The sequence below is a fragment of the Anas platyrhynchos genome, chromosome 10 (genome assembly GCF_047663525.1).
Source record: "Anas platyrhynchos isolate ZD024472 breed Pekin duck chromosome 10, IASCAAS_PekinDuck_T2T, whole genome shotgun sequence".
NCBI classification, from domain to species: Eukaryota; Metazoa; Chordata; class Aves; order Anseriformes; family Anatidae; genus Anas; species Anas platyrhynchos.
Window position 1 is genome coordinate 16,069,068 of NC_092596.1, and position 25,088 is coordinate 16,094,155.

Sequence of the window (25,088 nt, forward strand, 5' to 3'; positions counted from 1 at the left end):
GAGTACAGGTACCAGTTCTTCCCTTCCCTCCCCTTCTCTTCCCCTCCATTCTCTTCCCTTTCCTTCACTTCCCTAAAAAAATTCTTAATTTCTCTTTTGTCTTTCTCCTTTGAACCATCCTGTCTTTCTCTTTTTTTCTCCATCTCACCCCTGAGCTCCCTGCCCAGGGCTATCAGCCCTTGTGGAGCAGCTGCTTTTTTAGTATAGGAATTCTACCAGACCCAGCTTCCTGTTGCCATTTCCTTATATAGAAATGTTTTTAATTCTATAAATATTGTATGTATTTTAGTAAATATCTATATATATGGCTGGACCAGCTATGCAAAGACACTGTGCTGATTGGGCCAGGATTTTGTTTGCCCACTGGCAGGGCCTCTCACTTCTTTCACCCCTTCCACTGCTGTGGCCAAACTATTTTTGGTATTCCAAGAGTGCAAGCTTTGCTGAAATTTTGTTTTCATGCTAAGGCGAAGTTAGAGCAGGGAAGAGTTATTTAAAAGAATAAAATATATTTTCAGGTAGGGAGGATAATATATGAGAACATTCTTTTGAGAAGATCAATGTTCTGTGATGTTAAACTACTGAACTGGTTATAATTACATATATATGTATGAGCATATTGTTTGTTTTACAAATGGAAGTATAAGTAGAGTGTATTTGTAATGAAGAGGTCAGAAACACAATATTAACACTATCTCACTTCTGTTGCAACCTTGGAAGAACAGGACTATCCTATAGAAGACCGGCTTGTTCAAGCCAAATACTATATTGAAATATGAAGTTCACCAGGACAAGGATCTTTTATGACAAAGGTGTAAAGCTTGTCCTTGAACCTGCAAACAGGCCATTCAATTTATCATAATCCTTAATCACGTAGTGACTCACCATTCACCACATAGGTACAATACACATTCACTGTTAGCTTAGTACCTGTGTAAAGAGAACTGGCTGATCTTTTTATAATGTCAGGGAAAAACTCCCAGGAAAGGAACAGCAAAACTGTGCTACAGGCTCATTTAGTACCATGGGTACCACGTCTATTTGTGCTGTTAGCAAGTAGCTTTGCCTTGATTGCAAGATCGTTCCTTTCATTTCAGCTGTGTACTCTATGGCCCAATGCTAACCCTCCAGGTTGAAAGTTCAACACAGGAACAGGCAGATTATGCCAGAATGGGAGTCTGTCTACCAGGGTAGCTCATCTCTGACTGGAGCCAGTAGCAGTGATTTAGGGAAGCGCGTGAGAACAGCGTAAGGATGGGTAATGCTTGCACATGCCTGCAGGGATTTGCAGCTCACATACTTCCTCAACCAGAGGTGCTAGTTTTATAAATAGTATTTCCCAATGTTTTTTTCTTCCATTAAATTGTCCAGTCACTTTTGGCCCGTAGCGATGAGTTCCCCAGTTTAACTATTACCTCTGCAAAACAGTATCTACTTTTGTTTGTTTTAAACTTGGCACCTGCTTGTTTGATTTAATGATCGTTAGTCTTTGCATTGAAGGAGATGGTGAACAAGCATCCCTCACCCACCTTTTCCATCCTAATCATTTACATCAGCCTGATTATTTTCCGTAAAACAGCAGGAAGTGACAATTAACAAATAGTTCGGCCATTTCTAAGAAGATTGCAGGCAGATGTATCATTTTGCCCTGTTAAGAAAAAGAATAAGTGTGCCCCATTGCTTTTGAGGGAGGATGTGGAATGCGGTATAGCAATCATCTTTGTGTTGAGGATGTGCCATTGTTGTCTCCAGGATAAAGCACACAATTTGGCCATATTACATGAAAAATTCCATTTCTGAACACTTAGTTGACACTGGCAGACTTTGGCAGCTGAATTCTCTAAATAATTCATTTGTGATGAAGAAGCTCTGTGCACCTGCTGATCAGGGGAACCCAGAGCTGGAGAAGGCTTTTGACAGCTGGTTCTCCTGGTGGCATTGAGCTGCTACCACCATGCTGGGAACAAGGGGAACCTGTACTTTATGTCCTGGCACTCACCTATGTGCATGCAGACAGCAGGAGGCTAGAAGCTACCATGCCATGTTAGAGAGGAAACAAGGGAAGAGGCTGCAGGAGCTGAAGAATGAGGGGAGACAGGGAGGTTGGATACAGGGTATGGAAAGGAGAGTCCTGGGCAGAAGTGGATGTACTATGGTACTGTTTCTAGACCAGTGGCAAGGTTTTGTCATTTTAAATGATTAACTAGTTGTAGCAATATCACAGTTGTAATATGGGATTGATGAGAGCTACATCTGTCTTTTACACAAGTGAGTACCCGCAATTTCCAGCAGCAGTGCTGGAAATTCTGCAGCTGCTGAATAACTTGCCTCTAAGACAAAGTGACTCCTAGTGCCCATGAATCAGAAAATGATATACGTCGAAGAATGGAGAAATTATACCCTTCCAAAAACATTTGCATACTTCCTTTAACATCTCTGGTGTTCTCATTAATAAAATAAATATGCAGCCCATTTTTACCATCTTAGTCAACTTTTAAGCTCTGAAACATCTTTGGCAGGTGTTTCAAATGTAAAAACATGAAAGGCATTGGACTTTACAAGTTTTTGATGCGGTCTTCCACTTCTACTTGACAACCCTTTAGATATACTGCTTGTATTATGAGAACAGTGTATGGAAGAAAACTGTGGAGTGGCCTCTAAGTTCATCACATGGGATGACCATTGTGAGCCCAGGACAGTACTGCACTGGCCAGTTGAACTTTGCAAAGGCACTAAGGAGTTTTAAATACCCAGGTCCACTGCTTATGTGTAGAAACCAGGCATTCCATTTCCTAGACAGACATGCGAGTCTGATGGGGTCTTTGCTAATAGTGAGTTTGCATCAGCTCTACTGGAATGAGATCAGACATTCACTCCCTTCCTCATCCCAGAAAATCACTGGGAGGAGTCCCTGGAGTCCACAGCTCTAAAATACAGTATTTTTCTACTTACCAGTGTAATGACACTTTATGTTTGGAAGCTTGAGAGAAATCCCAACTGTTTGTGGTGAGTCTAAACTAGCTAACATGGTACAGGCACTTGCAAAGAGCCTAGTGTTTTTACTATCTCCCTGCAGTCTTCTGGTATAAAAATAACTGTATTTTCACACCAGCAACATCAAAATAGTACCTAAATGCACAAAACAGTAGAAGGTCTGAATCGGGTCACATTGCTACTGTGAGGCCCTGAGAGATGTCCTATGTGAATTATAGACATATTTTAAGTCTTGGAAAACAGCAGCAACAGGTATTTACAGAGCAGGCTGGGAAGGGGCAGGGAAGGCCTTTCATACAGCAGTATCAGCAACTGACCATCTGACTTTCTTAATGAACAAATTAGATCTTGCTAATTACAGGGTGGCATACAATATTACAACCCTTTTCTTAGATGTTATGGTGCCAGCCTACCTTACTTCACAGCCTGGCTTGATGATTCAGTCATTACGTGACTGACTGATTACTTAAGATTCCCTGACAGATTTTCTTTCCCGGCTTTGCTAACCATATCATCCCAGGGCTTTCTGAGCAAGTGTGGCATAAACAAGTGCTGCCTTTTTGCAGAACGTTTTGCTTATGTTCTTGTCACTGCAGTCCTCCCAGCCAGTCTGCCACGGGTGGGTTTTAACTACAGATACAGTTATTGGGGAGAAAACATTGTACCGTGCATATCAATGGTCCTCTTCATACTCTATTAAATATTTTTTTTAGTCCTGGTCATTTTATATTCAGTTGTGTGCAAGCCAAAAATGCATAAAAGGCCAAAAGTCTCAGTGTATGGTCCCAAAAAGTGAAGCATGGATTGGAACCAGAACTCTCTCTGATATATAGTAAACAGGTACCATCAAGAGAGAGAATATAAAATCAGGCAAGGCTGAGATAACTAGTCAGCAGGATTCTAGGGAGAAAAATCAAGGTAACTAATGGATTGAAAAAGACAAACTGAGCCTCAGAGTCAGAGGAGGAACAGAGGGAACCAAAATGGTAATGCATTAGCAGCTGAAACAAAAACCCTCCAATGTCCTTTGTCAGGATTTTTTCAGGAATTCGGTTCTACTGGTCATTAAAATGTAAGATGAGAAGTGATTTAAGTATGTCTGAGTAGAATGAACCAGGCAGGATTCAGAGGTTCCATGAATGGATATTCATTCATTTATTCACTGAGCCACTGTATACAATTAAGAAAGCTTTTTATTAATAGAAAGCCCTTTTTCTTCTCCAATTTTATTAAATAAAAATATTTTTGCCTTTACGTTTACAACACAAACTTTCAGAAAATACATACCTTAGTTATTCCACCCATTAAACTGACCTCTTTACAGGCTCTTAGGTAACTTAGATGTATAACTGTCACTTAGAAACCTTTTACTTCTATATATTTTAAAAAGGCGCAGAATAATCTAAATATTTTAATAACAGTAAAGACTTAACAAAATGGCAAGTCAGAAAATAAAGTAATTCCAGCATGAGCCACAAGTCTGTCCTTAACTAACATCAGTGTGAGTTGTTTTCTGATTCAAACCACAGTGAGTTAAGGATGGAAAGACTGCCTAACGTTGAAATTCTTGGCTTTAGCCTTCTTTAGCAAAACCTCACCTTAAACAGAGGTGTTTTGTGCTCCTTGCCACAGTGCAACATTTCTCCGTGTCGTAACGGAGAGAGACTGCCTCCAGTCACATCCTTTCTGAAGAGAACCACCCTTTGAACAGGGTAGGTCCAGCATGGGCAACAATCCTAAGTCTCCAGTTTACTTTACACTTTCTCAGTTTTCAGACCCATAGATCTGTGAATTTGAGGAAAGTCCTCAAGAACCCCTGAGGATATTTGTAGTTGAACATGAGTGTGACGGCCCCCATGTGATTTCTATATTCTTGCTCAGAGGGTAAGGATGGCATAAAGGATGTCATTTTTAGCTTCACTTGAGTAACTGGCAAAACTTTAATGTATAGGAATGTGAATCATGCAACACAAATAGGTGACTCACACATGAATGAGAAAAATGTTGCCTTAAAACACTGTAATTTTCCTCTCCAGGACCTTGCAGAATCCAGGGTAGCCAACCCCACAGTGGAAGATGGTGATGAGAGGTAGAAGTGGTCATTGGGATGGTCCTGTAGCAGCTTGGGCCAGGCTGGCAGAGGGCTGGCCTTGGTGGGAAATCCTTCTGCTGACACAAAACCTACCCCAAACTGTACGCTGCACCTCCACAGCATATTGGGCTTGTCCACACTACCTTTAGAGAGGCTGGCTGCCAGGAGTGCCCCCGAGACAAGAAGATGCCACCTCTGTGTGTCACAAAAGCCAAAACCCCATAAAATGTCCACTGGGTTACTTAACACCAGCGTGTCTCTGGGGCACGGCAGCCCGAGGTACGGGTGCTGTGGCTGTGTTTGTGGGTACGGGGTGCAGCGACTGTTTGCCCAGAGGTACAGACGCTGTTTGGTAGGACAGGGCCCAGCGACACCGTGCCTGCAGGGGACATGGCCGTGTGACAGAGTGCTTGAGGGGGACAGGGCACTGTGACAGCGTGCTTGAGGGGGACAGGGCACCGTGACAGCGCCTGAGGGGTCCAGCCCGGTGTGACAGCGTGTCCAGGAGCCCAGGGCACTGCGACAGAGCCCGAGGGGGCCCAGATCGCGGCGGGACGTCGCGGGCGGCCTCGTCGGTGTGACAGCGGGGCTGAGGGGCCCCGCCGCAGCCCGGCCGCCACTCCCTGCCCGCCCGGCCCGGGGCGGGGGCAGCTGACGCCGGGGCCCTGTGCGGCGGCGGCTCCGCCCCGCGAGGCCGGAGCTGAGACGGAAGAAGCCGCCGCCGCCGCACAGCAGCCGCCACCTCCTCCTCCTCCTCCTGCTGCCGGAGCCCGACATGGCGCTCTGAGCCCAGCCCCGAGAGCCGCCACCCCGGGGGGGCTCCGAGCAGCCGCCCCCGCGCCGGCAGCGGGAAACGGGGCATGGGCAGGGCCGCTGCGAGGAGCCCGGCAGGCATGGCAGGAGAGCGGCGCTAGGGTCCGCGTCCCGCCCGCCCGCCTCGCAGCTCGGCCCCAGCCCCACGTCCGCGAGGTGAGTCGGCAGCGGGCGGGCGGGCGGGGGCGCCGGGCAGGGCGGGCCGCGCGGGGAGGGAAGGAAAGGAACGGAAAGGAAAAGAGGAGAGAGGAGAGGAGGGAGCACGGCCCGCGCTGAAGCCGCTCCCCGCCGCTTTGTCCTTCCAGGCCCCGCCGCCGTCGCCGCCCAGGAGCAGGGAGGCCGAGAGAAGGGAGCAGCCGGCGGCGCCCGGCCGCCGCAGCCCGCCATGGCCCACTCGCCCGTGGCGGTGCAAGTGCCCGGCATGCAGGTGAGCTCCGCGCCGAGCCGGCCCCAAAATGGAGGCGCCGGGCCCCGGGCTCGGCCCCGGCTCCGGAAGCGGCGCTCGCGGCCCCGCCGGGCGGAGGCCGCCGCTGGGGCGCCGGGTGCGGGGGGACCGCGGGTGGGCGAAGCGGAGCGGGGAGGCCGCGCTCGGCCCGGGGAGGAGCGGGGGGGGAAGGCTGGGCCGCAGCCCCGGCCCCAGAGAGGGGGTGCCGCGAGGTAACGGGAGGCCGGGTGGTGGTGGGGGGGGGTGCTTGCGGCAGCCGGCCCCTGGCGGGGAAGGGTTTCTCTCCCCCTCCCCGCTTTGTTCAGGCATCCAGGAGCACTTAAGGGCTTTTAAAAGTGTTTAAGGACGAAACGAAGCTGCTCGCAGGGTGTGTGGGTGCGCGGTAAGTGGCACACCGGCCTCGCTGGCGGGCGTCCCTCCTGCAGGACTTCCCCACCGACGTGCACTTGGCGCTGGGCCTGTAGTGCGGTCTCAGAGGACCTTGCGCGCAGTGGAAAAGTGAGGGCCGGGGTTCGTGCAGTGCAGCAGCCACCTTGCTGTCGGGAGCCATCGTCTGTCAGGAGCTTGCACCTCTCTCTGTGGCTGGGAATGAGACTTTGTGTCGTTTACACGTTTGTGGCACTTGCTTAAAAAACAAATGAGCTGGCATGTAACTGATTTTTTTTTCCTAGGAAGGTAGGAATACCTCTGACCCTTCATTCTTACTCTACTGGATGATCTGGTCAGAGATCCTTATCAAGCAAAGAGAAGCTAAGCTCATTTCAGCATTAGCTTTTGGTTGTCAAAGGCTGGCAGCCCTGTCAGCGTTTTCAGCTTTCTCTCAACTTGTTAGGATAGTCGTGCCTGTATAATAGCCAAGTTTTTTTTTTTTTTAATCTGTTGTTCCAGTAACACAGAAGCCTTTCTGATACATCTCTATATATGTGAGATGTACAGTTAATAATTTAGGAGGTTTCAGATCAGATATTTAAAACTTCTTTTGGTCAAGTCTCTTTTGTGTTTTTAGAAAGTGTAGAATTGAGGTATAAAGAGTATTTATGTATTAATTTATGTCGGTTACAATACTAAGGTTTGCTTTATTTTTTTTTTTTTATTTCAAATAGCTTGCAGGCCTTTTAAAATCAGTTAAACTTTGGTCATCCACTGACTTTTTGTTTATATAAAAGGACATAAACTGCGTTCAGCCTCCCTGTTCTATTGATATGTCAAGGTTACTGTTGGGTTGGTACATCCTCAACAATGGAAAGCTAAAGAAACTTTGTGATAAAGATTTATGAGCTTTAGCCTGAGCTTCTTTATTTATATCCTCTGCTATTGTTAGTGTTTTCATATTTGGGAGACTTGTATTTCAAAATCCAAGTTTGTCAATTCTTTATTTTCATATTTGCTTAATGTATTGCTGTCCAATTTCCCATAGCTGCTCTGTCATCACAAAAGGACCTTGAAATTATTTAAGGTCCTGTCTTCCATTGTTAAACAAATAAACTTTATGTAATACTGTACTTAGTTCCACGAGTGTTTTTAGCTTAACCCAAGTTTCTTAACCTGTATCTGTAGGTTTAAAGCAAAACCTTTTTTTAATAGTTAGGTATATACAGCTGCATAGAACTAAGAAATCTTTATCAAGGTGACTTTTTAAAGTGAAAACTATTACACATATTCTGATAGTCTTAATGTAAAAAAGGGATAGGCTTTGGTGCTCTGTGTGCTGTTCTTTAAGAAGAGTTTATTGAAGGGAAAAAAAAAAGCTCAGGAAGAAGGTGGTAGTCTGGAGTACAAGGACTTCTTTTTTTTTCCTTTTTAACTTATTTGAACTATTTGGTCAGGATCATCTGAGGGATTATAAAAGCATCCCTGCTTCTGCTCAACATTAAAATAAATGCGTGGTGACTGAAGAAGGAATAAACAGGTTCATCTGTGATGGAAGAAGATCTAATAGTTGCCTTAAAACTAGCACTGTGTGAAAGTGCATGTGATGTCAAACCCCTTATTTTGTAGTCTGTGTTGAGGGAAATAATTTATTGAATATAACAGATGGAAACTGAATTTGCCAGAGAATGTGTTACAGTTGTGAACCCTTAGATTTTATGGTAATCCTATGATTTACATCCTGTTTCATTATTTAAAAAACAAAACAAAACTCAGACTGGTGATAAACTGTCAGACTCTTCTTTTTGGAGTTTTACAGAAACTCTTTTGACTGTTTTAAGATCTTTCATCTAATAAAGTGTCAGACTCCCTTTAAAAAATAAAAATAAATCCAAACATAGGAAATTACTGAAGGTCACATAGGGTTATTCGGTGGAGTCTGACTTGGAGTGCCATGACAACAGTGGAAGACCCAGAGGTAGTATTATCTGTTGCCCTTATGAGTAGTTGCAGAATCATTTGTTTATATAGTGGTGGCATTCCGTTTATCCTGTCTTGTGTCCCTAACAAAACCAAATATTATACCTAACAATTCATGCCTGTGCAAACAACTTCCTAAAGATGTTTTCCTCCCCCCCTCAGTTTTTTTTGGAAAGGCTCCATTTGGACCACTTATAGCTGGGTTAAGTTAACATCATACCAAACTTCTAAGACTGTTTAATATAGTCGAAGTACTTAGTGAATGTACAAAATGAGTGCTTTGAAGTTGAGTGTGATACTCCAGGTTATGGCATTTTATACAGAATGCAAGATTAAAAGGAAAAATAGAAGGTTGATGGATCTATGTGAGCACTACTAATGTGCCCTGATTACATGAGGTACGCTTTGTTATGAAAGTCAAGTTGGAGTTTTTATTCAGTGATGCCGTTGTAAGTTGGTTCCTCATTAGAAAGAGATAAAATACTCAAAACATTTTTTAGGCTGAAATACTTTGAAATCTCATAGCGAAGTGAGCATCTTGTTGACTGGCAGTATCTTGGAGGAATCCAATAGAACTGATACAGAGCATTTTTGGATGTGGAATGTAAGACAGACGAGATACTAGAGCTGAGCCTACCTGTGGATTTCTACCAACCTGGGTATTATACTGAAAATGACGGTGTTGCTGGAGTGAGGGTGTTGGACCCCTTATTGGTACCCATACACTTCAGTATTTCTCCTTTCCAGCTGGCAAGATGCATAGTTCAAAGGATTATGTTTGTTTCAAGTGATCAGAAAGTTTAAAGTCAGTCACTTCAGATTGATGCATCTTCTGATGAACTTATGTTATTGACAGCATCTTATACATTACTTGAAAACTTCCAGCCTCTCTTGTAAGCTTACAAATAAGTGAGAGTTAATCTTTCTAAGGTGGAGAGTGAGGAAAATTTGCTATTAGCATCCTGAATTTCCAAACGCGTTTGTAGACTTCAACGATGGAACTTCACTCAAGTAATACATTCTTGTTGTTACAGTTTTTTTGTTTTTTTTTTAATGTATAAATGTTTCCTATTCTAACTTGTTTGCAAAATAAGTCTGAAATACTCATTCATTAACTCATGGAATTGTTGATTCTTTGCTCTCTTCTTCCTGTCAATATGCATGTCTCTGGAACTTGCACTGGGGCTTTGTTATCTCTGTATCTATGCTGTGCTATTCTTCTAAACACTTCTTTTTCCTTTTTTTTTCTAATGGCTTTATCTCCTGATGCTGCATGGCAGTAGCCTTCAGGGTAGCCAGCAAGGTTATTTAGACCTGATCTGCTTTCCTTGGCATCCAGATGATCTTGCAATAAGGAACCTACCTTCCTCTAAAAGCAGAGCAGCTAGAAACATGTGACCTGTCAGCCAGTGTACTCTGATTCATAGTTGAAGGATTGCTTGATTAAATGCAAACTCAGATGTACAGGTGAGCTTTGCTCTCTGTGCTGCCAGTGAACAGACTGTCTGTAAGGTGCTGCTCTCTCAACAGCCTGAGCTTGGCAGCTGGAGATTCTATCCCTACGGGATGCTCAGAGGCAGATCAGTTAACATCCAGTTGTTGGATGGATATAGAAAGATAACAGGAGTAGTAGTGTTCAGATTTGGAAGTGATAGACTTCATAGACTGAGAGAGGAGAAAAAAAAACACGTTTTTTCTTAAATTGGTGCATTTGTAGAAACAGGCTCTTTATGCACAGTGCCTAAAGGTGAGCACTGGAGGTGTGTCAGATTGCTAGCAAACCTTATTTATTATGGTTATAAGGGTGAGACTTATGCTTAAAGCAAGCAATTTGTTACAGTCGGGTACTTACATGTTTAGAGGGGTATGCATTAGAGGAACTTAAACCTTTGAAAAAGGGTCCATTCAAGGATCTGTTAATATATTGCTGTCCACAGATCTGAGTTGGCCTCCAGATAATTCCACAGTGAGTTTGAAAAGGCTTTATTTTCACTTAGAAATGTGACTTACCTAGAGAGAAGTGGGAAGTCTAGTGCGTGCAGGTCACCAGAAAACTTAACACAGTGCCTAGAAAACTGGCATTCCTTGTGATTGATCTAGAATGGACTCTGATAAATACCTTGGTCCTATTTCAGTTCCTTGATTTGTGCTTTGACCCACAGTGCAGTCAGACTGCAGGAAGATAGTATTTATGACTTGTGGAGAGCGTGCCTCTTTGCTACTTGTAGTAGATTCACATAAAAGTATTTGTGGAATTCAGCACTGCAGTTGTTCTTTTCCTGGTTGTACTTGGTGTACAAGCTGCACTGAATGTAACAGTCTGCTAACTCCAGTCAGGCTTCATTAGCTGGGCTTGGTCCTTCTGTCTCGTGCACTGTGATAAGTTATTCTGACGACAAAGAAAAGCAGGGCTCAGTCATACTTGTACTGTTGTAGTGTTACCAAAGGAGGATAGGGTGAGCTTTGGAAAGTGTTTGCTGCATGGAAGTTATATTAGGTATAACCAGCTGGAATTCAGCAGATGCTTTTATCAGTCAGGAGAAAAAAATCCACAGCAGTCTTTTCCTTTTTTTTTTTTTTTTTTTTTGTGCAGATTTTACAGTTTTATACACTTGTTAAGTGCACTGACCTGGAATTCAGCAAATCTGCTGAAGCTGCAGAGAATGCATAAAACAAACTCAACTCTTCTCACCTTAATTGCTTTGCTCTTCTGCACCATCTGATGCTATCAGTTTTGAGCAGAGGATAATTTAACTTAAAAATATATATATAATTATTATTTTATTCTATAGTGGTTATTCTATTGAATTTAACATTGGAAAAAGTCACATGGGCTGTTTTTTTAAACTCCAACATCTTACTGTTACAGTTTTACAAGTCCTGATGAAAGATTGTTTTTTCTTCCTTTTCTCAAGAAGGAGAAAATATATTAGTAGCTCAGTGCTGTATTGCATTTTGTTTAAAAAAAATAAGTCTCGTTTAGATGTTTATTTTGAGGGGAGGATTCTTTCTTTATATCATAAAATGTCCCAAGTTGGAAGGGACCAATAAAGATCGAATTCCAACTTCTGGCTCTACACGGGACCACTGCAAAACCAAACCCAGTGTCTGAGAGTGTTGTCCAAATGCTCCTTGAACTTTGGCAGGCTCGGGGCCATGCCCATTTCTCCAGGGAATGCCTGACCACCCTCTCTGTGAAGATGCATGGTTACTTCATGGCATCGAGAGTATGTGGCTACTTGTGCCACTGCAGTAGTGTTTGTAATGTGAGACCTGTGAAACATCTTAGTAAAGATGGGCAAGCATATTATGCTCAGTTTTCATTGATTTCAGTGCCCTGAAAATATGGTTTTCAATCTTCTCCAAAAGTGAAAGGATGAATTTTAAACCTGTTAGTGGTTGCATCACTCATTTACTCTTTGGTGATTAACTTCAGATTTAAGAAAGGGTCACCAACTGTGAAAAGTGATAAGAGGTTATCATTTGTTTTTCTTTTTTTCCAGCCTTAGGAACTGAGTTCAATAATTGCCAGGCCCTCAGAGTTTAGGGGTGGGTTTTGGGGGAGGATGGGGCTGGGGGTTAAACAGTACAAGATTGGTTGTGAAACAAATAATTTTATTGCACGCTGTAATTAGTGGCTACATGTATGCTCTCTTTGCAGAAATAAACAGTTGACGAGGTATCTTATCATGTCAGGAGCTACAGTTGCAAGTCCTACTATTTCTTTCTAACTTAAAATTGCTGAAAATCAAATTCCTTCCTAATACTGTCTCACCAGGTTTCTTGATGTTTTTAAACTCTATTTAGAGAACTTTCATTTGTTCTTTAAACTTTCAGCAGCTCTTTTGGAATAGGTCTGCTCTGCTGATTAGGTGAGGATCACTGAGCACACTCAGTTCTGAAGAAGACTTAAATCTCATGAGAAGGGTGCCCATCTAGTGATAGTCACTGAAAACTATTCTCCCGGAGGGATTGCTATCTAAATAAATAGGGTGAAAGAACCTGCATCAGAGAAGCTAAGCTATTAATAAAGGGTCTGACAAGGTAACAGTAGCTTGCTGGTCTTGTTCTTCATCATATGTTGTGCATGTGGTTTTGCAGAGAGATGCTATATACTGTGCATGTGATTAGGTCCATAACTCAGGAAGGAGTTTCAGCTTAGATCTTTCTTGATTGCAGTTCTTTAAAGCTTTATTCATACTTGAGTGGTAGAAGTATGAAGCAAAGTTTGTCTTACTAAAGTCTGGATTTGAATGGTCTTGGTTGAGGCAGTGTATCTGGAGAAGCTTCATGGCGTGTTGTAGCTCAGATCTGTGTGAATTCTATGTTCTCTCTTGAATGAGAAATGTTATCTGCAGGTTTCACTCTTGAGCTATAGGAATCTGAGAGCCCAGGGTGGCTTCCCCATTTTCATGGACCAGAAGTCAAGAACCATCTATTCAGTTCAATGTTAGTATTCCCTCTCTCATCTTCTGCAGGCTTTTCATTCAACTGGATACTGTTAGGTCCTGAATACTGGAATAATGCTTACTGGGGGGCTGTCAGAGGCTACATGCTTGCTAAATGTGAAGTTTTATTTCAGTGCAGGCTTCAGCTCCGGGAGATGAACACAGAATATATAAATAAAAAAAAAAAATACTGCATACCTCAGAATGACTAATATTATTGTGAAGTGCCTGAATATAAAGTGCTGAGTGAAAAAGGTTGAATTTCCACTGATGTAAATTGACTTAAAAGCATATAGAGAAACTGGGAGGAGAGGAGGACAAGATGATGGATGTAAGTGCGTTGCCCTTGTCGGCAGAGACTTCTACTGGCTGGACCTGCCCCCAGCAGAGGCTGGGTGTGGTGGGGCGGACTGGCAGGGAGATCATTGGCAATGATCTCTCACCTAGGAAGGTGTTATCTGGCAACCAGTCACAACAAGAACATTTTTACCTTCCTGCTCAGCTTTATTCCAGCCTAGTTGGCAAGAAGAATCTCCTTTTTTTTTTTTGGGGGGGGGGTGGGGTGGGGAGAGGGTGTTTCTCTTCCTCCCTTCCTTTTTGGATTTCAGTGAAGCTTTTGACACAGTTTGCCATAGGATTCGACTGCACAAAATGTCCAGCATACAGCTAAACAAAAACATCCTACGGTGGGTGAGCAGTTGGCTGATGGGCAGGGCTCAAAGGGTTGTGGTAAATGGGCACCTGTGTGGTGCCAGGACTTGGACTCGATGATCCTTGTGGGTCCCTTCCAGTTTGGGATATTCCATGATTCTGTGTCTGGTAGCTTCAGGTCCAGTGTGATTGATACTATCAAGGGCCAGTGTCCAAGAGCAGACCACAGCTTTTGGGCCAGTGGTCATGGAGCCTTGCAGAGAGGACAGGAATGTAGGAATCCAGTAGACTGGTGTATTATTTGTCCTTTCTCAAAACGGTCCCCTCCAAAACTAAAGGAATAATATGATATCCTTGAACTGTGGGTTCCCATTTTGGCTTATTGCAGGCAGTGGTTATTCCTAGAGAGCTATCAGTGGTAAATAAAGTTGTGGCCTGCTGTTTCCCCCATATCATGTTTTGGAACCATCTAATTTTTTTTCAGACAATGTTTTTCTGCCATATTTTAATGTTGTTTAGCCCAAAAGTAAGTAGTGACAGCTTCACTAGAGAGAGAGAGATTTAACAAGGATACTTGTGTGTGCATTAAACTTGGTATTGTTGCTGCTTTTTTAGGAACTAGCATGTTTAAAAGGTGGAATTCGTTCTTCTTGTTCTATCTGGATTATTGTATGAGTTTAGCCTTATTTACAGGAGGGAAATCAGTGTTATCAGGTTCCAACTTGCACAGGAGTCCTAAAATGGCTTCTAAGATAGAGCAGTAAGAGGCCTTTGAAATTTGTGTATCAGGTGCCATCTTGTTGCAGGTACTAAACCTCTAAATATTGGAAAAATAGCCCAAATGCCAAAACGATATAATTTACTGCTGGTAGAGTGCTGACATAGTTGTTCCTTTAAATGGGTGTGGCAAAAATTGAAAAAAATTGTTTATGTACTGATAAGCAGGCTGCTAGCTGAAAGGAAAGGCAGAGTGCTAAAAGCAGACTGCAGCCCATAAATGGCTATTTTTCCGTGTTCCTGTTAGACATGGCTTTTGTAATCTCTCAGCATATTAGGTTTTTCAAAGCAGTTTGTAACATTAGGAGAACACAAATATTCTTCAGCAATGTGGAACTGTAGTAGTCTGCTGACTTGTAATTCAGATGTGCAGGCAGCTCATTGAGGTGGGTTAATTACCCATTCAACAGTCATTTGGCCTGCGCTGCTCAACAAAGAAGATTAAATTTGTTTTGAAAGGTCAGCTTGTTGAACTCCATAATAAATGCAGAATGGAATTTGAACATTTTGGTGTACAGGAATCTGTTGAATTCTGACTGACTTCTGTCTCCATCACAGCACACCCATCCATCTTAGCTACAGAGTGCTGTCACTTGAGGTTTTTTTCTTTTCCAAATCACAGTAAGGATCTAGTCACGTAATCTGTGGCTTTCCTCCCCTTTGCATTCCTCTGACTTACTAGGCCGTGCTCACCAATGAAAGCAAACTGAAGGATATGAAGCTGTATGCGGAGGTCTGAGGGTTTTTTATTTAAATATTTTACAATACTGGATAGTTAAAATGTATCTGTCAGGATTTTCAGTCAGAGAGAAGCTCACTGGCATGAGGACTTTCTTTTTGTGTTTTTCCATTATGCAGCATACTCAGCATAAACAATTGGTGTAATTTTTAATGTCAAAGAGCTAATCTTTGGAAAACCGTGTTGTAATTCTTGCTTTTGGCTTATTTATCCTATTCCTTATAAGCTTCTTGTGCTGTGTTACCAAAGTGGAAGAATAGCTAAGAATAGAGGAAGTGAGTTTGTTTGTTTCCATTTTCAGTGCAGTGTGCAATTGACAGCATGCATCTGCCTTGGGTCAGAGATGGTTGGAGGATGAAGGTGATTCCTTCCTTAAAAATCTGAGAATGGGCAAGAATGAAAGCAAATTTTAAAATTTGATGGTCATCAGAATTCTTAAGCAGCTGGCCTTATAGCTAACGTGATGAAAACAAAGCCATATGGGTTTTTCTTTCCTTGCTTTTTAAAGAATATTGTTTTATAATAACGTTCTCAGGTTTTTACTAAAAATGGCAGTGAGTCTTGGCCTTGGCAGATAAGGGAGATGCTTCGTAAAGGGTGTAACAGGTCAGGTTCCATTTAAGGGGAGTAGAGCTCAGATCCAGTTTTTATTACCTGTGGTACAGAAAGTTTAGTGCAAAGGTTTGATACTTCATACAAATGAAATTATTTTGTTGTCAAAAACACTTTTTCCTTCAGCAGTTATCAGTTGTTATGGTAAATGTAATAAAGTATCTATTACCTTGATGATTGAGTCTTAGAAAGGACTGAACATCAGAGTTCAGGTCCATGCAAAAGTCAGTGAGAAGCCAGAGTATGTACAAGGTGGAGGAAAAAACATGTCTACAGGTTCCGCCCTTTTATTGAATATCTGCAGGTTAATTTTTTTCTGACTCTTTGTAAGTGATAATGGATTTGCACCTGTGCTTTTACTGACTTCAAGGTATTTTAATAATATATAAATAGATACATATACAAGCATATGGCACTGTGTGTATGAGTAACTTTAATTGTAATAGGATTTTAAAGGAAAATGGAAGGGGTGGAGTGGGGAGAAACTCTAGGAATTAAAAAAAACTCTCTCTACCAGTGGTGGCTTTATTGTAAAGAAGTAGAATATTCCATATGCAGATAAAATACAGAAACTTATATACATGAATATATAGAGAGATATGTTAGAATATGCGTAGCGTATAGTTAATTTCGTATCTGATAATGTATGGAAAGAAATTCAATCAAGATACTTGTACCATATCTGAGTAAAACATTATTTTAAAATTGTCCTGTGCCCTGTTAGTTTCACCATTCCTATTCCCCTCTTAATTTCAATTTTATTTGGAATTTGAATAGAATAAAAATGTAGAGGTAACTTATTCTCTGAAAATAGATAAATATCTATGAGTGGACTGATAGCCTATGATTTCAATGTGCTTGACCCTGATCCAGTGTTTTGTAAGAGCCTGATAAACGCTGAGACTAGATTAAGTGACTTAATTTTTAATCTGGTTTTCTTTTTACTGACTTTCAAGTGTCTTTTATTCATTGTATTTCAGGTATGAATTCTTAAGACAGTAAGTGGTATTTTGGAGATTTTACAGATAACAGTAATTATTAACCCTAGCTTAATTTTATTGTCAGCAGTAATTCAGATTTGGGGAATTCAGAGAAATCCTAGTGCAGTACATGCGGGCTTCAGCACCGAAGTTGGCACATGTTCTTGATCTGGCATTTTAATGCTAACACGGCTGCGGGGCTGCCCAGCAAATCAATTACAGGGATGTTTTTTGTTTGCTTTGGTTTGCTTTTAATGTTTTGCCATAACGTAATCTTCTTTTCTGGAAGCTTTCTTTAAGATAACTCTTTAAGATGACTCTTTTCCTTAAAGTTTGCCTTCAGTACCTGACTAAAGATCAGGCCTTTATTGTAGCAATTGCTTGTAATGTCTTTTAAACACATGGCTAATTCTGATGACTTCCAAAGATACCACTATGTGTTAGGGTGTCATTGAAGTGGATACATGAAAAATATGACAGTATATGCTCAGGTCTTCTCTTACTAGCCTCTTAGAAAATCTGAGCTAATTATATTTTTATAAATGGTCTTCTAACTGTGTATTTCAGCAATGTTTCACAATGTAGATGAACTATTCTGTATTACTCCTATAATTTTAAGAGAATTTCTGTTCCAAATAAAGCCTGGGAGATGCTTGAAAAATCCAGTTAATGTAACACCATTTATGGGTCAGGTTTTAGAAATACTGTTAAGACAACAGTCTTTTTATGTTCTCGCATTGATGGACCATATAGGAATCTAATGTGACTATGTTAAATTATTTGCTTTGGGAGACCTGGAGGATGCTGGTTATGATTTAGTTAGATGCAAGGCATTAACTCGGTCTCTGTCTGAGATACTTGGGAGCTTCTCTTTTTTTCACCCAGTTGTACTCAGTACCCATTAATGAAATACATTAATGAACCTTCTTATAGGAAGACCCAATTCAGGTCTCACAGGCTGGACTAGGTGATCTCTTGAGGTAACTTCCAACATAAAATATGGTATAATCCTGTGACTCCAGATGTGTAGATGCATATGTGTATGAACTCAGAACTATGAACTAATGGCACATATTTGGATGGTAGGATGGCAGAGATTTTGCTAAACGCTAGTGCAAGCAGTGTAGTTGTGCTGCACTGGTGAAATGGTGGACTTCGAAGCTATGCAGAGGGCTTGTATCGTCATGCTTGTGCTGGTACTATTGTTACTCATGCTGGATAGATTGAAGTTGGCATGTACATATGCCTGTGCTTGTCATATTTGTTGCCGCTTTTGTCTGTGGTAGCAGATTTAGGGAGTAGGAGAGCCATAAATTCTCTTCCTGACCTGTCCGCTTACAGGTGTTACCTTACCAGAGGCGATGATGGAGTTCACGCACTGCCTATTGACACCATCTGCTCTCCAACAGACATGGCTCTCCATAAGAACCAATTAAAAAAAAAAAAAAAAAGTGCTGTTATTCATGCTGGCAAATTGCAAAGCTTCTAATCCTTTTTGCTATTCAATGAAATGTCTGTGAAAGAATATAGAGTAACAGTTCTGGTGAGGAGTATTAATAGGGTTACATTCTAATTTCTACCATATTAGAAGTTTAGCTGGCATCTCTACTGCAAAATTTCAGTGATCTGTATTGGGGGTGTATATACATACGCTTTTATTTACATAAATCTCCACCCTTCTCTGTACTAGGAGGAAGAGAATAGGTATTGCCGCATATTCTAAATTTGCCTTTGATTAAAAAGTAGTAGTCTTTAGTTTTTGTTTGTTTTTCTATCAGATATAAAGAAGTACTCTTGTAGAACAACCTTAAAGGCAAGGTAATTAAAGAAAGGTAAAAGCAAATACGTTTCAAGATGAAGGCTTTGTTCTAAGCCTGTGTTTTAAATAATGTAAGGGTTCTTAGTTTGAAGCCTTTCCAAAAGAAATTATCTCAACATTAGCCAAAGTTGTTCAGAAATACTTGTTTTCATCCTGGAGCATCCTACAGATGCTTGCCAGCCTCGGAAGCTGTAACAGAAGCTGTAAAGCTGACTTTGATTGCGGTAAAGGGATTTGCTCAGAATAAAAATTCAACGTTTCCCTTTAGTAATTCCACACTATTTGTTCATCTTTGAGCTGCCCTTGTTCCACCTCTCTCTCCCCTGGGTGTACACAGTTCTATGGTGCCATCTTTTCCCTATACTCCAGCACTCCCACGTGATGGCATTAGGAATTGCTGGAAGTTAAAATAGCTTTTAAAGCTGTGATTCACCTGAAGTAGCTTGGGGGAATTGTGAGGCCTGTCTTGTTTTGTTGATGACCAACCGTTAATTGGTTGTATAAGGTCGAGTGGTGTGCGTTTCCAATGAGGATCCCAGAGGAATTTTCTACTTAAGGTTTCTCCCCAAGCAAAATCCAAGAGCAGCTCTTTGAGTTCATCAAATGCTTGTAAAGGTTAGATCAGCTGACTGTGTCTGGGATTAGGTCCCTTTTGTTTTACCTACATGGAAGAGTTCAGCAGGTTTCCTATCAAATCCAACTACTAATTAACTTGAATGGGCATCCCAGGCTCTTAAGCATCTCAAAGTGAAGTTGGTATTTCTGAAGATGACTGCTTAGGGGTTAATATAAAGTTTTGCCAATCCTCTCTCTTCACTCTTCCTAGGGGATTTTTGTTTATGTCAGTGGAGAACTATTGGTTAATCATTCTTATTGGAACTGGGGTCGTAGTTCAGAAACACATCAGTTTGCTAGCTCTGTAACAGTTCTGCAGTTTAACTAGCAGCAGGAGAAGGCTGGGTGGCAGTTGCTGCTGCTTTTGCCATACTTGTTCCCAACATATTTTTTGAAACAGCTCTAAAAATGAACTTTGGATTCAAATTATTGTTATGATCTTAATAATAAAATGCCATACACTACTGCATCAACTCCTGCCATCAATGTGTCTGTCTTTCGGTAATTTGAAGATGTGCTGTTCTTTCATCTAACAAAAAACTTTCCAAGCATCTGAGGCCTACAGTCATTTTTTTTCCCTTTTCTAATAATATTAATTATCTCAGATTTCAGGTCACAATAGTACTTATCTTTTTTCACTTGCTTTGATTGTGCATTTGCTTATCTTTCAAGTACTTCAGATTTTTCAACAGATAAAAATACACGTTTTTTGCTTATTTATTTCTCTGAAGGTGTGTTTTGTGTGTTTGCTGTTGTTGTTTTGTGGTGTTTTAATGGAGCAAAGTCGTAAAGGGATCTTTGTAGACAAAGGAGAAATTTCTTATTCTTTTTGCTGTAATGTGCTACCCAGGAACAACGTGTCCTGTACATATGCAAAATCTAACATCTAGCTACAGAGATCATCATGAACCTGCCATACTACTTCGTGTTCCCTCCTCTAGTGATAGCACAAGTGACAGCTTGGTATATATGAGCAGTGAATTGATTCTGCTGAAAATAAACCTGACAAATCATATGGTTAAATCCTTGGTAATCTGTTCGGTTTCATCTCACCATATTGTGGAATAAATTCTGGTCTTGATAGAAGGAACAGAACAATAATAAGGGGCCAGTAAGGAAATGAGATTAGTTCAGTCCAAAAGGATCAAAATAGCAATGGTTTTGTTTTCCCGGTAAAGGTTTTGCATCTGTTTGTAAAAGGACTGATGTAAGAATGTTTTCTGGAGTTTCAGGTCGGTATTGAAGTTGTGCAAGGTAATCTGTGCTTAAGTATCTGCTTTTGCTAGATGTATTCTTTCATGACAGCTCACTTGTTCTGACTAATGAGCAAGAATTTTATGAGTATGAGAAAGATCTCAAATTATCTTGGTTTTATGTTTTCAAAAGCTGATTTTTGAGTCAGAGGGCTTTTGGGCAAAGGCTTCTTGTTTGAGGCTTGATCTGTGCAATGAATTGCCCGGTTCTGACAGCATGAGCAAATGAACAGTAGCAAAGTTGCGGTGAAGTGTTAGGGGTCATCTTTCTCAAAATGCTGTTGTATTTTTCAGTAGACAGTAATATATTTAACTTGCTTACTCTGCAAAGCATGGGCGTGTTTTGAAGAAGTAAAACAGACACCTTTCTGAAAACTTTCTAACGGTGTTCTGAAGTTTTACGTACTTAAACTGTGGGTCAAATTGTCCATATCCTTCCTAAGTCACTGCTGCGGCTTTAGGGTAAGCAAGATTCTCTCATCAGCTGTGTTATGCTCTTTCTTGAAAGAAAAATGAGAATTTGTTGGGTGTTTGTTTGATTTCCCTCCTGTCTACTTGAACGAAGCTGAGAAGTTTTTAAAAAAATCTTTGTATGATATCACTGTTTGCTGATCTTTGAGCAGTTAACCTCCAGGGACTAGATCAGATGTCCTCAGTGGTGCTTTGCTGTCTGATGCTCTGCTCCCCCTTCTAAGGCATGCTTGGGTGCTATCAGCAAGCTCTGATCAGTGCTTCAGTTTCACTTCAGCATTCTTATTCCTTCAAACATCTCTCAGTCCCTTTTGCTCAACTACCTGTCAGCACTTTCAGCTAACCTGAACATGTACACAGCTTTATCAGAAGCTCAGCGTGTTTGTCGGAGGCTGCTGGTGAACACTGGTATTGCGGTCCTCTCACAACGAACTCTGTACTGTGCTATTTGATGTAATGCTTTGTCTGCCCCAGGCTGTTGGCCAGGTAGGAAGCCCAGCCTTTTTTGCCTGAGTAATGATGGTAGTGCTTCTGTGCCAGTAACTGCATTCCCCAGTCTTCTGAGTTATGCACGGGTAGGATTAATATTAAGGATGGCTCTGTTCTTTCCTTTTAAAGTGTTATGTGGGGAAATGAAATGAGATTTGTACTTGACTCTCTCCTTGGTGAGACTCATGTACCTTTAATACAATCGTGTAATGTATGTTCCGTAACTAACAGCTGAATTAGAAGTTAGTGCACAGGAGACAAATTTGTCTGATACGATCCTTCTAATAAGAGATCTGAATGATGTGCTTTTTGGGAAGTAATAAGGGCTAATAAACTGGAAATAAATTAAGATAACTCATCTCTCTTTTTCAATTTTTCTCTTTCTTTTCCAGAACCATAGAGCAGACCCAGAAGAGCTATTCACAAAACTGGAACGCATTGGGAAAGGCTCCTTTGGTGAAGTCTTTAAAGGAATTGATAATCGGACGCAGCAAGTGGTTGCTATAAAAATCATAGACCTTGAGGAAGCAGAAGATGAAATAGAAGATATACAGCAAGAGATAACTGTTTTAAGTCAGTGTGATAGTCCTTACGTAACGAAATACTATGGATCATATTTAAAGGTAGTGTATAGTATTGCACAGATATTTGTTGGCAGTATGTCACCCAGTTTCGAATGCTGCTAGGAAAAAAAAAACTGAATTTGAGGATATGTTGTCATGCCAACTTTACTTTTTTTTTTTTAACAGTTCTTTTCACTTTGTTTTGTTTCTCTTGCTGCATAGTCTTTGAGGCTAGAATTTGCATAAAATGGCTACATGTCCTGCAGATAGGGGATTGCCATTGCTGTTGCTTTTGGACCATAGTTTTCTTTCTTCCCCTACAATCTCTAGCACAACTTTGTGGCCTTTCTGGGGAAGGAAAAATACATTCATAGCTATACTAACAAAAACCTTTCTCTGATATGGAAAGAAATCATGCACCTTGTGGAGATGCCTTTGTGATTATGAAATGTAGTAGGCCTGAGACAGTAGAACTAACATCAGCGTTATGTAACTACTTTGTAAAATGGTGTATTTGTAAAGATACTAAAAAAAAAACATAAAAAAAATACCCACCACAACCCTACAGAAATCCAAAATGTTGAGAAAGTCTTTTCAACTTCTGAAACTGTCCAGGTATAATCATCTAAAATGTCCCTGAAAGTATCTGCAGTGCATATGCTTTATGTGACTTTTTAAAACTAAAACCATTCAAAAAAAGCTAAAAGCATTTACCGTAGTTAAAATTTAAAATGTTTGGTCTGGGGGTTGTTTTTTGAGGCTTAGTGTATACTGTTTATTGATCTTCTTCCAAAGATATTTCTGATAAGCTGTGTCACACTTGAGTGATACGATAGAATTATTTGCAGAATCTATATAATAGTGTTCTCTGAGTTAGATCCTAAACGTTATCCTCCTGGTTGTTAATCATTTTTACTTTGAGTTATAAAACCCAAATGTTTGCCCTGAAGTACAAACATGTCAAAGTATGTCTTGGAGGTGTTTTTGCTTGGAATCAGTTTTTCTTCAGAATTAAACAGGGATTTCAACAGTTGTAAATGGGGAAATGAAACCTTGACTTGGTTAGTGGGGGGAAGGAGACATTGTTTGAGGGGTAGTGGATGGAGGAAGCTTTGTAAGCCATGAGTTGAACAGGGAAAGAAAATCGTTGTTTTATTATAACAGTAACAGGTGCTAAAGGGGTATTCCAAATGTAAATAAGTACCTGTGCTTAACAGTGGTGTCTCTGCCGTTCTTATGCAAGTCTTCCATTTTTTCCCTTTTTCTCAAATACATATATGTAGCTGTTTTGTCAGTGCTATAAAACTTTCAACTCTTGGTTTGGGCTTTTTACTTTTTAAAAATTCCTGGCAAATACAGGCGTATATTAATGCTTCATTACTTTCCTCACCACTGTTTGAGTTCTTTCCATTTCTGTTCTAGATGGATAAATTCTGAAAGATTAATGCTGATCTCCTGCTTACTTTTCACACTTCTAATATTTTTGGGGAAGGAAAACTTGAGTGTGAAGTTTAGGGAGGTGTTTGTGGAATTTTGGTTACTCTTCCATTCCTTTAAGAAATTCATTTTAAAAAGTCCACAGGAATGTTTTTCATCCCAGACTAGCATGGTAGGTAATTCTATTGCTTGCTGTTCCCTGCTCAAGTAGTATCTTGGCTCCAAATTTTTCTTAGGTTAGATTTATTCTTGGTTGCTAATACTAGAGCTTTCAACTTGAGATTCCTCAGTGGAAAGAGTGTATTAGCTTTGCTATAACTGTGCAAAGAATCCTTTATGCTGACTTTAATTTTGGTAATAACAGGTATTTTGAGAGTAGTATCTGTCCAATTTTCAGAATTTAATTGCTGTAACTTTTAACTTTCTGTTAACTATTATTCTGAGAATGGCTGTCAGCTTAAGTATTCAATTCTGTAGTATTTAATTCTGGATTTAATTTCTACATACACTGCAGACTTCTGAAAACAGAAGTATGTGCAATTTTGTTCCGAATGACTTTATAATTAAAGGTTAAAGAACATTGAGGCTAAATTCTGAAAATGAAGACATCTTATTTCTTAGAATGCAAAGTCCTAGGCTGTTGAGAGTAATAGTGGTTTGCTATGGATATGACTGGTACCACGATCACATTCAAAGCAGTCAAATAGGTTTGTTGGTGAATACTTTATGTAAATCAGTGAAAATAACTCCTAAAATACTTAAAAGTAGTGGCTAAAAGAGCATTAGTATACACTAAATAGGAGACATTTCAAAATTTAAAAGATAGTACTCTTCTTCTGTTTGCATCTTTTATTTGCCAGAAACCAAATGGGTTGAGCTCAATTGACCTCTTCTAAATAATGCTTATGGAATAGAAATAGTTCACTGAAATATAATAATTATATATGTATCTTTCTCTGAAGCTCTAGGAATGGTGTTAGAAATGCTAGATCCCACAGAGAGCAATCTTGTCTTGATGACTGAAATACCATGATTGTTTTCCGTATTTGTGCTATGTAGCCTTTGGAGTAGGGAATTGAGTATCTGTCTTTGTAACTAGCATAGCTACCTAGAATTGTTCTTTCGTTTTGCAATTAAACTGAAGTTCCTTAGTTCTTTGGATTTCAGTATGGAAAACTCATACTAGCATCCAGAGACTTCCATCAAAACTGTACAGAAGTTAGTGCAGCATTTTGAGTCCATCTAAAGATATTGTTTGTTCTACATTGTCTATTTATACTTGGTCAACCTAAAATAGCTAGGAAAAAGGTTGTACATGCTTGGCTAGAAAATATCCACACCCGGTTAGGCTGGATAGTAGCAGTTTCTTTGAGACATTATTTCAGAAACACAGTACTTATTCATTTTCACCTTATGGTGTTTTCAACTAATAGTCAAATTCTCCAAACATGTCTGGTAACCACAATGTTTGCCTTAAACTGGAGTTCCTTGCAGGTCTTCTCAACTGACAAAGTAGGGCTTTATAAAAACTGCTAAAATTA

General features: G+C 40.6%; 1 protein-coding gene across 1 annotated transcript in view; it reads left to right on the forward strand.

Moving 5' to 3' along the window:
* The first annotated feature begins 5,369 nt into the window (after nucleotides 1-5,369).
* STK26 (serine/threonine kinase 26) overlaps nucleotides 5,370-25,088 on the forward strand; it is a 30,344-nt gene continuing 10,625 nt past the window's right edge. The window contains exons 1-3 of the mRNA XM_027465043.3: nucleotides 5,370-6,055; nucleotides 6,205-6,326; nucleotides 21,940-22,170. Coding sequence (XP_027320844.1) covers nucleotides 6,285-6,326; nucleotides 21,940-22,170 — 273 coding nt within the window. The 5' untranslated portion in view covers nucleotides 5,370-6,055; nucleotides 6,205-6,284. The remainder of the gene's footprint in view (nucleotides 6,056-6,204; nucleotides 6,327-21,939; nucleotides 22,171-25,088) is intronic.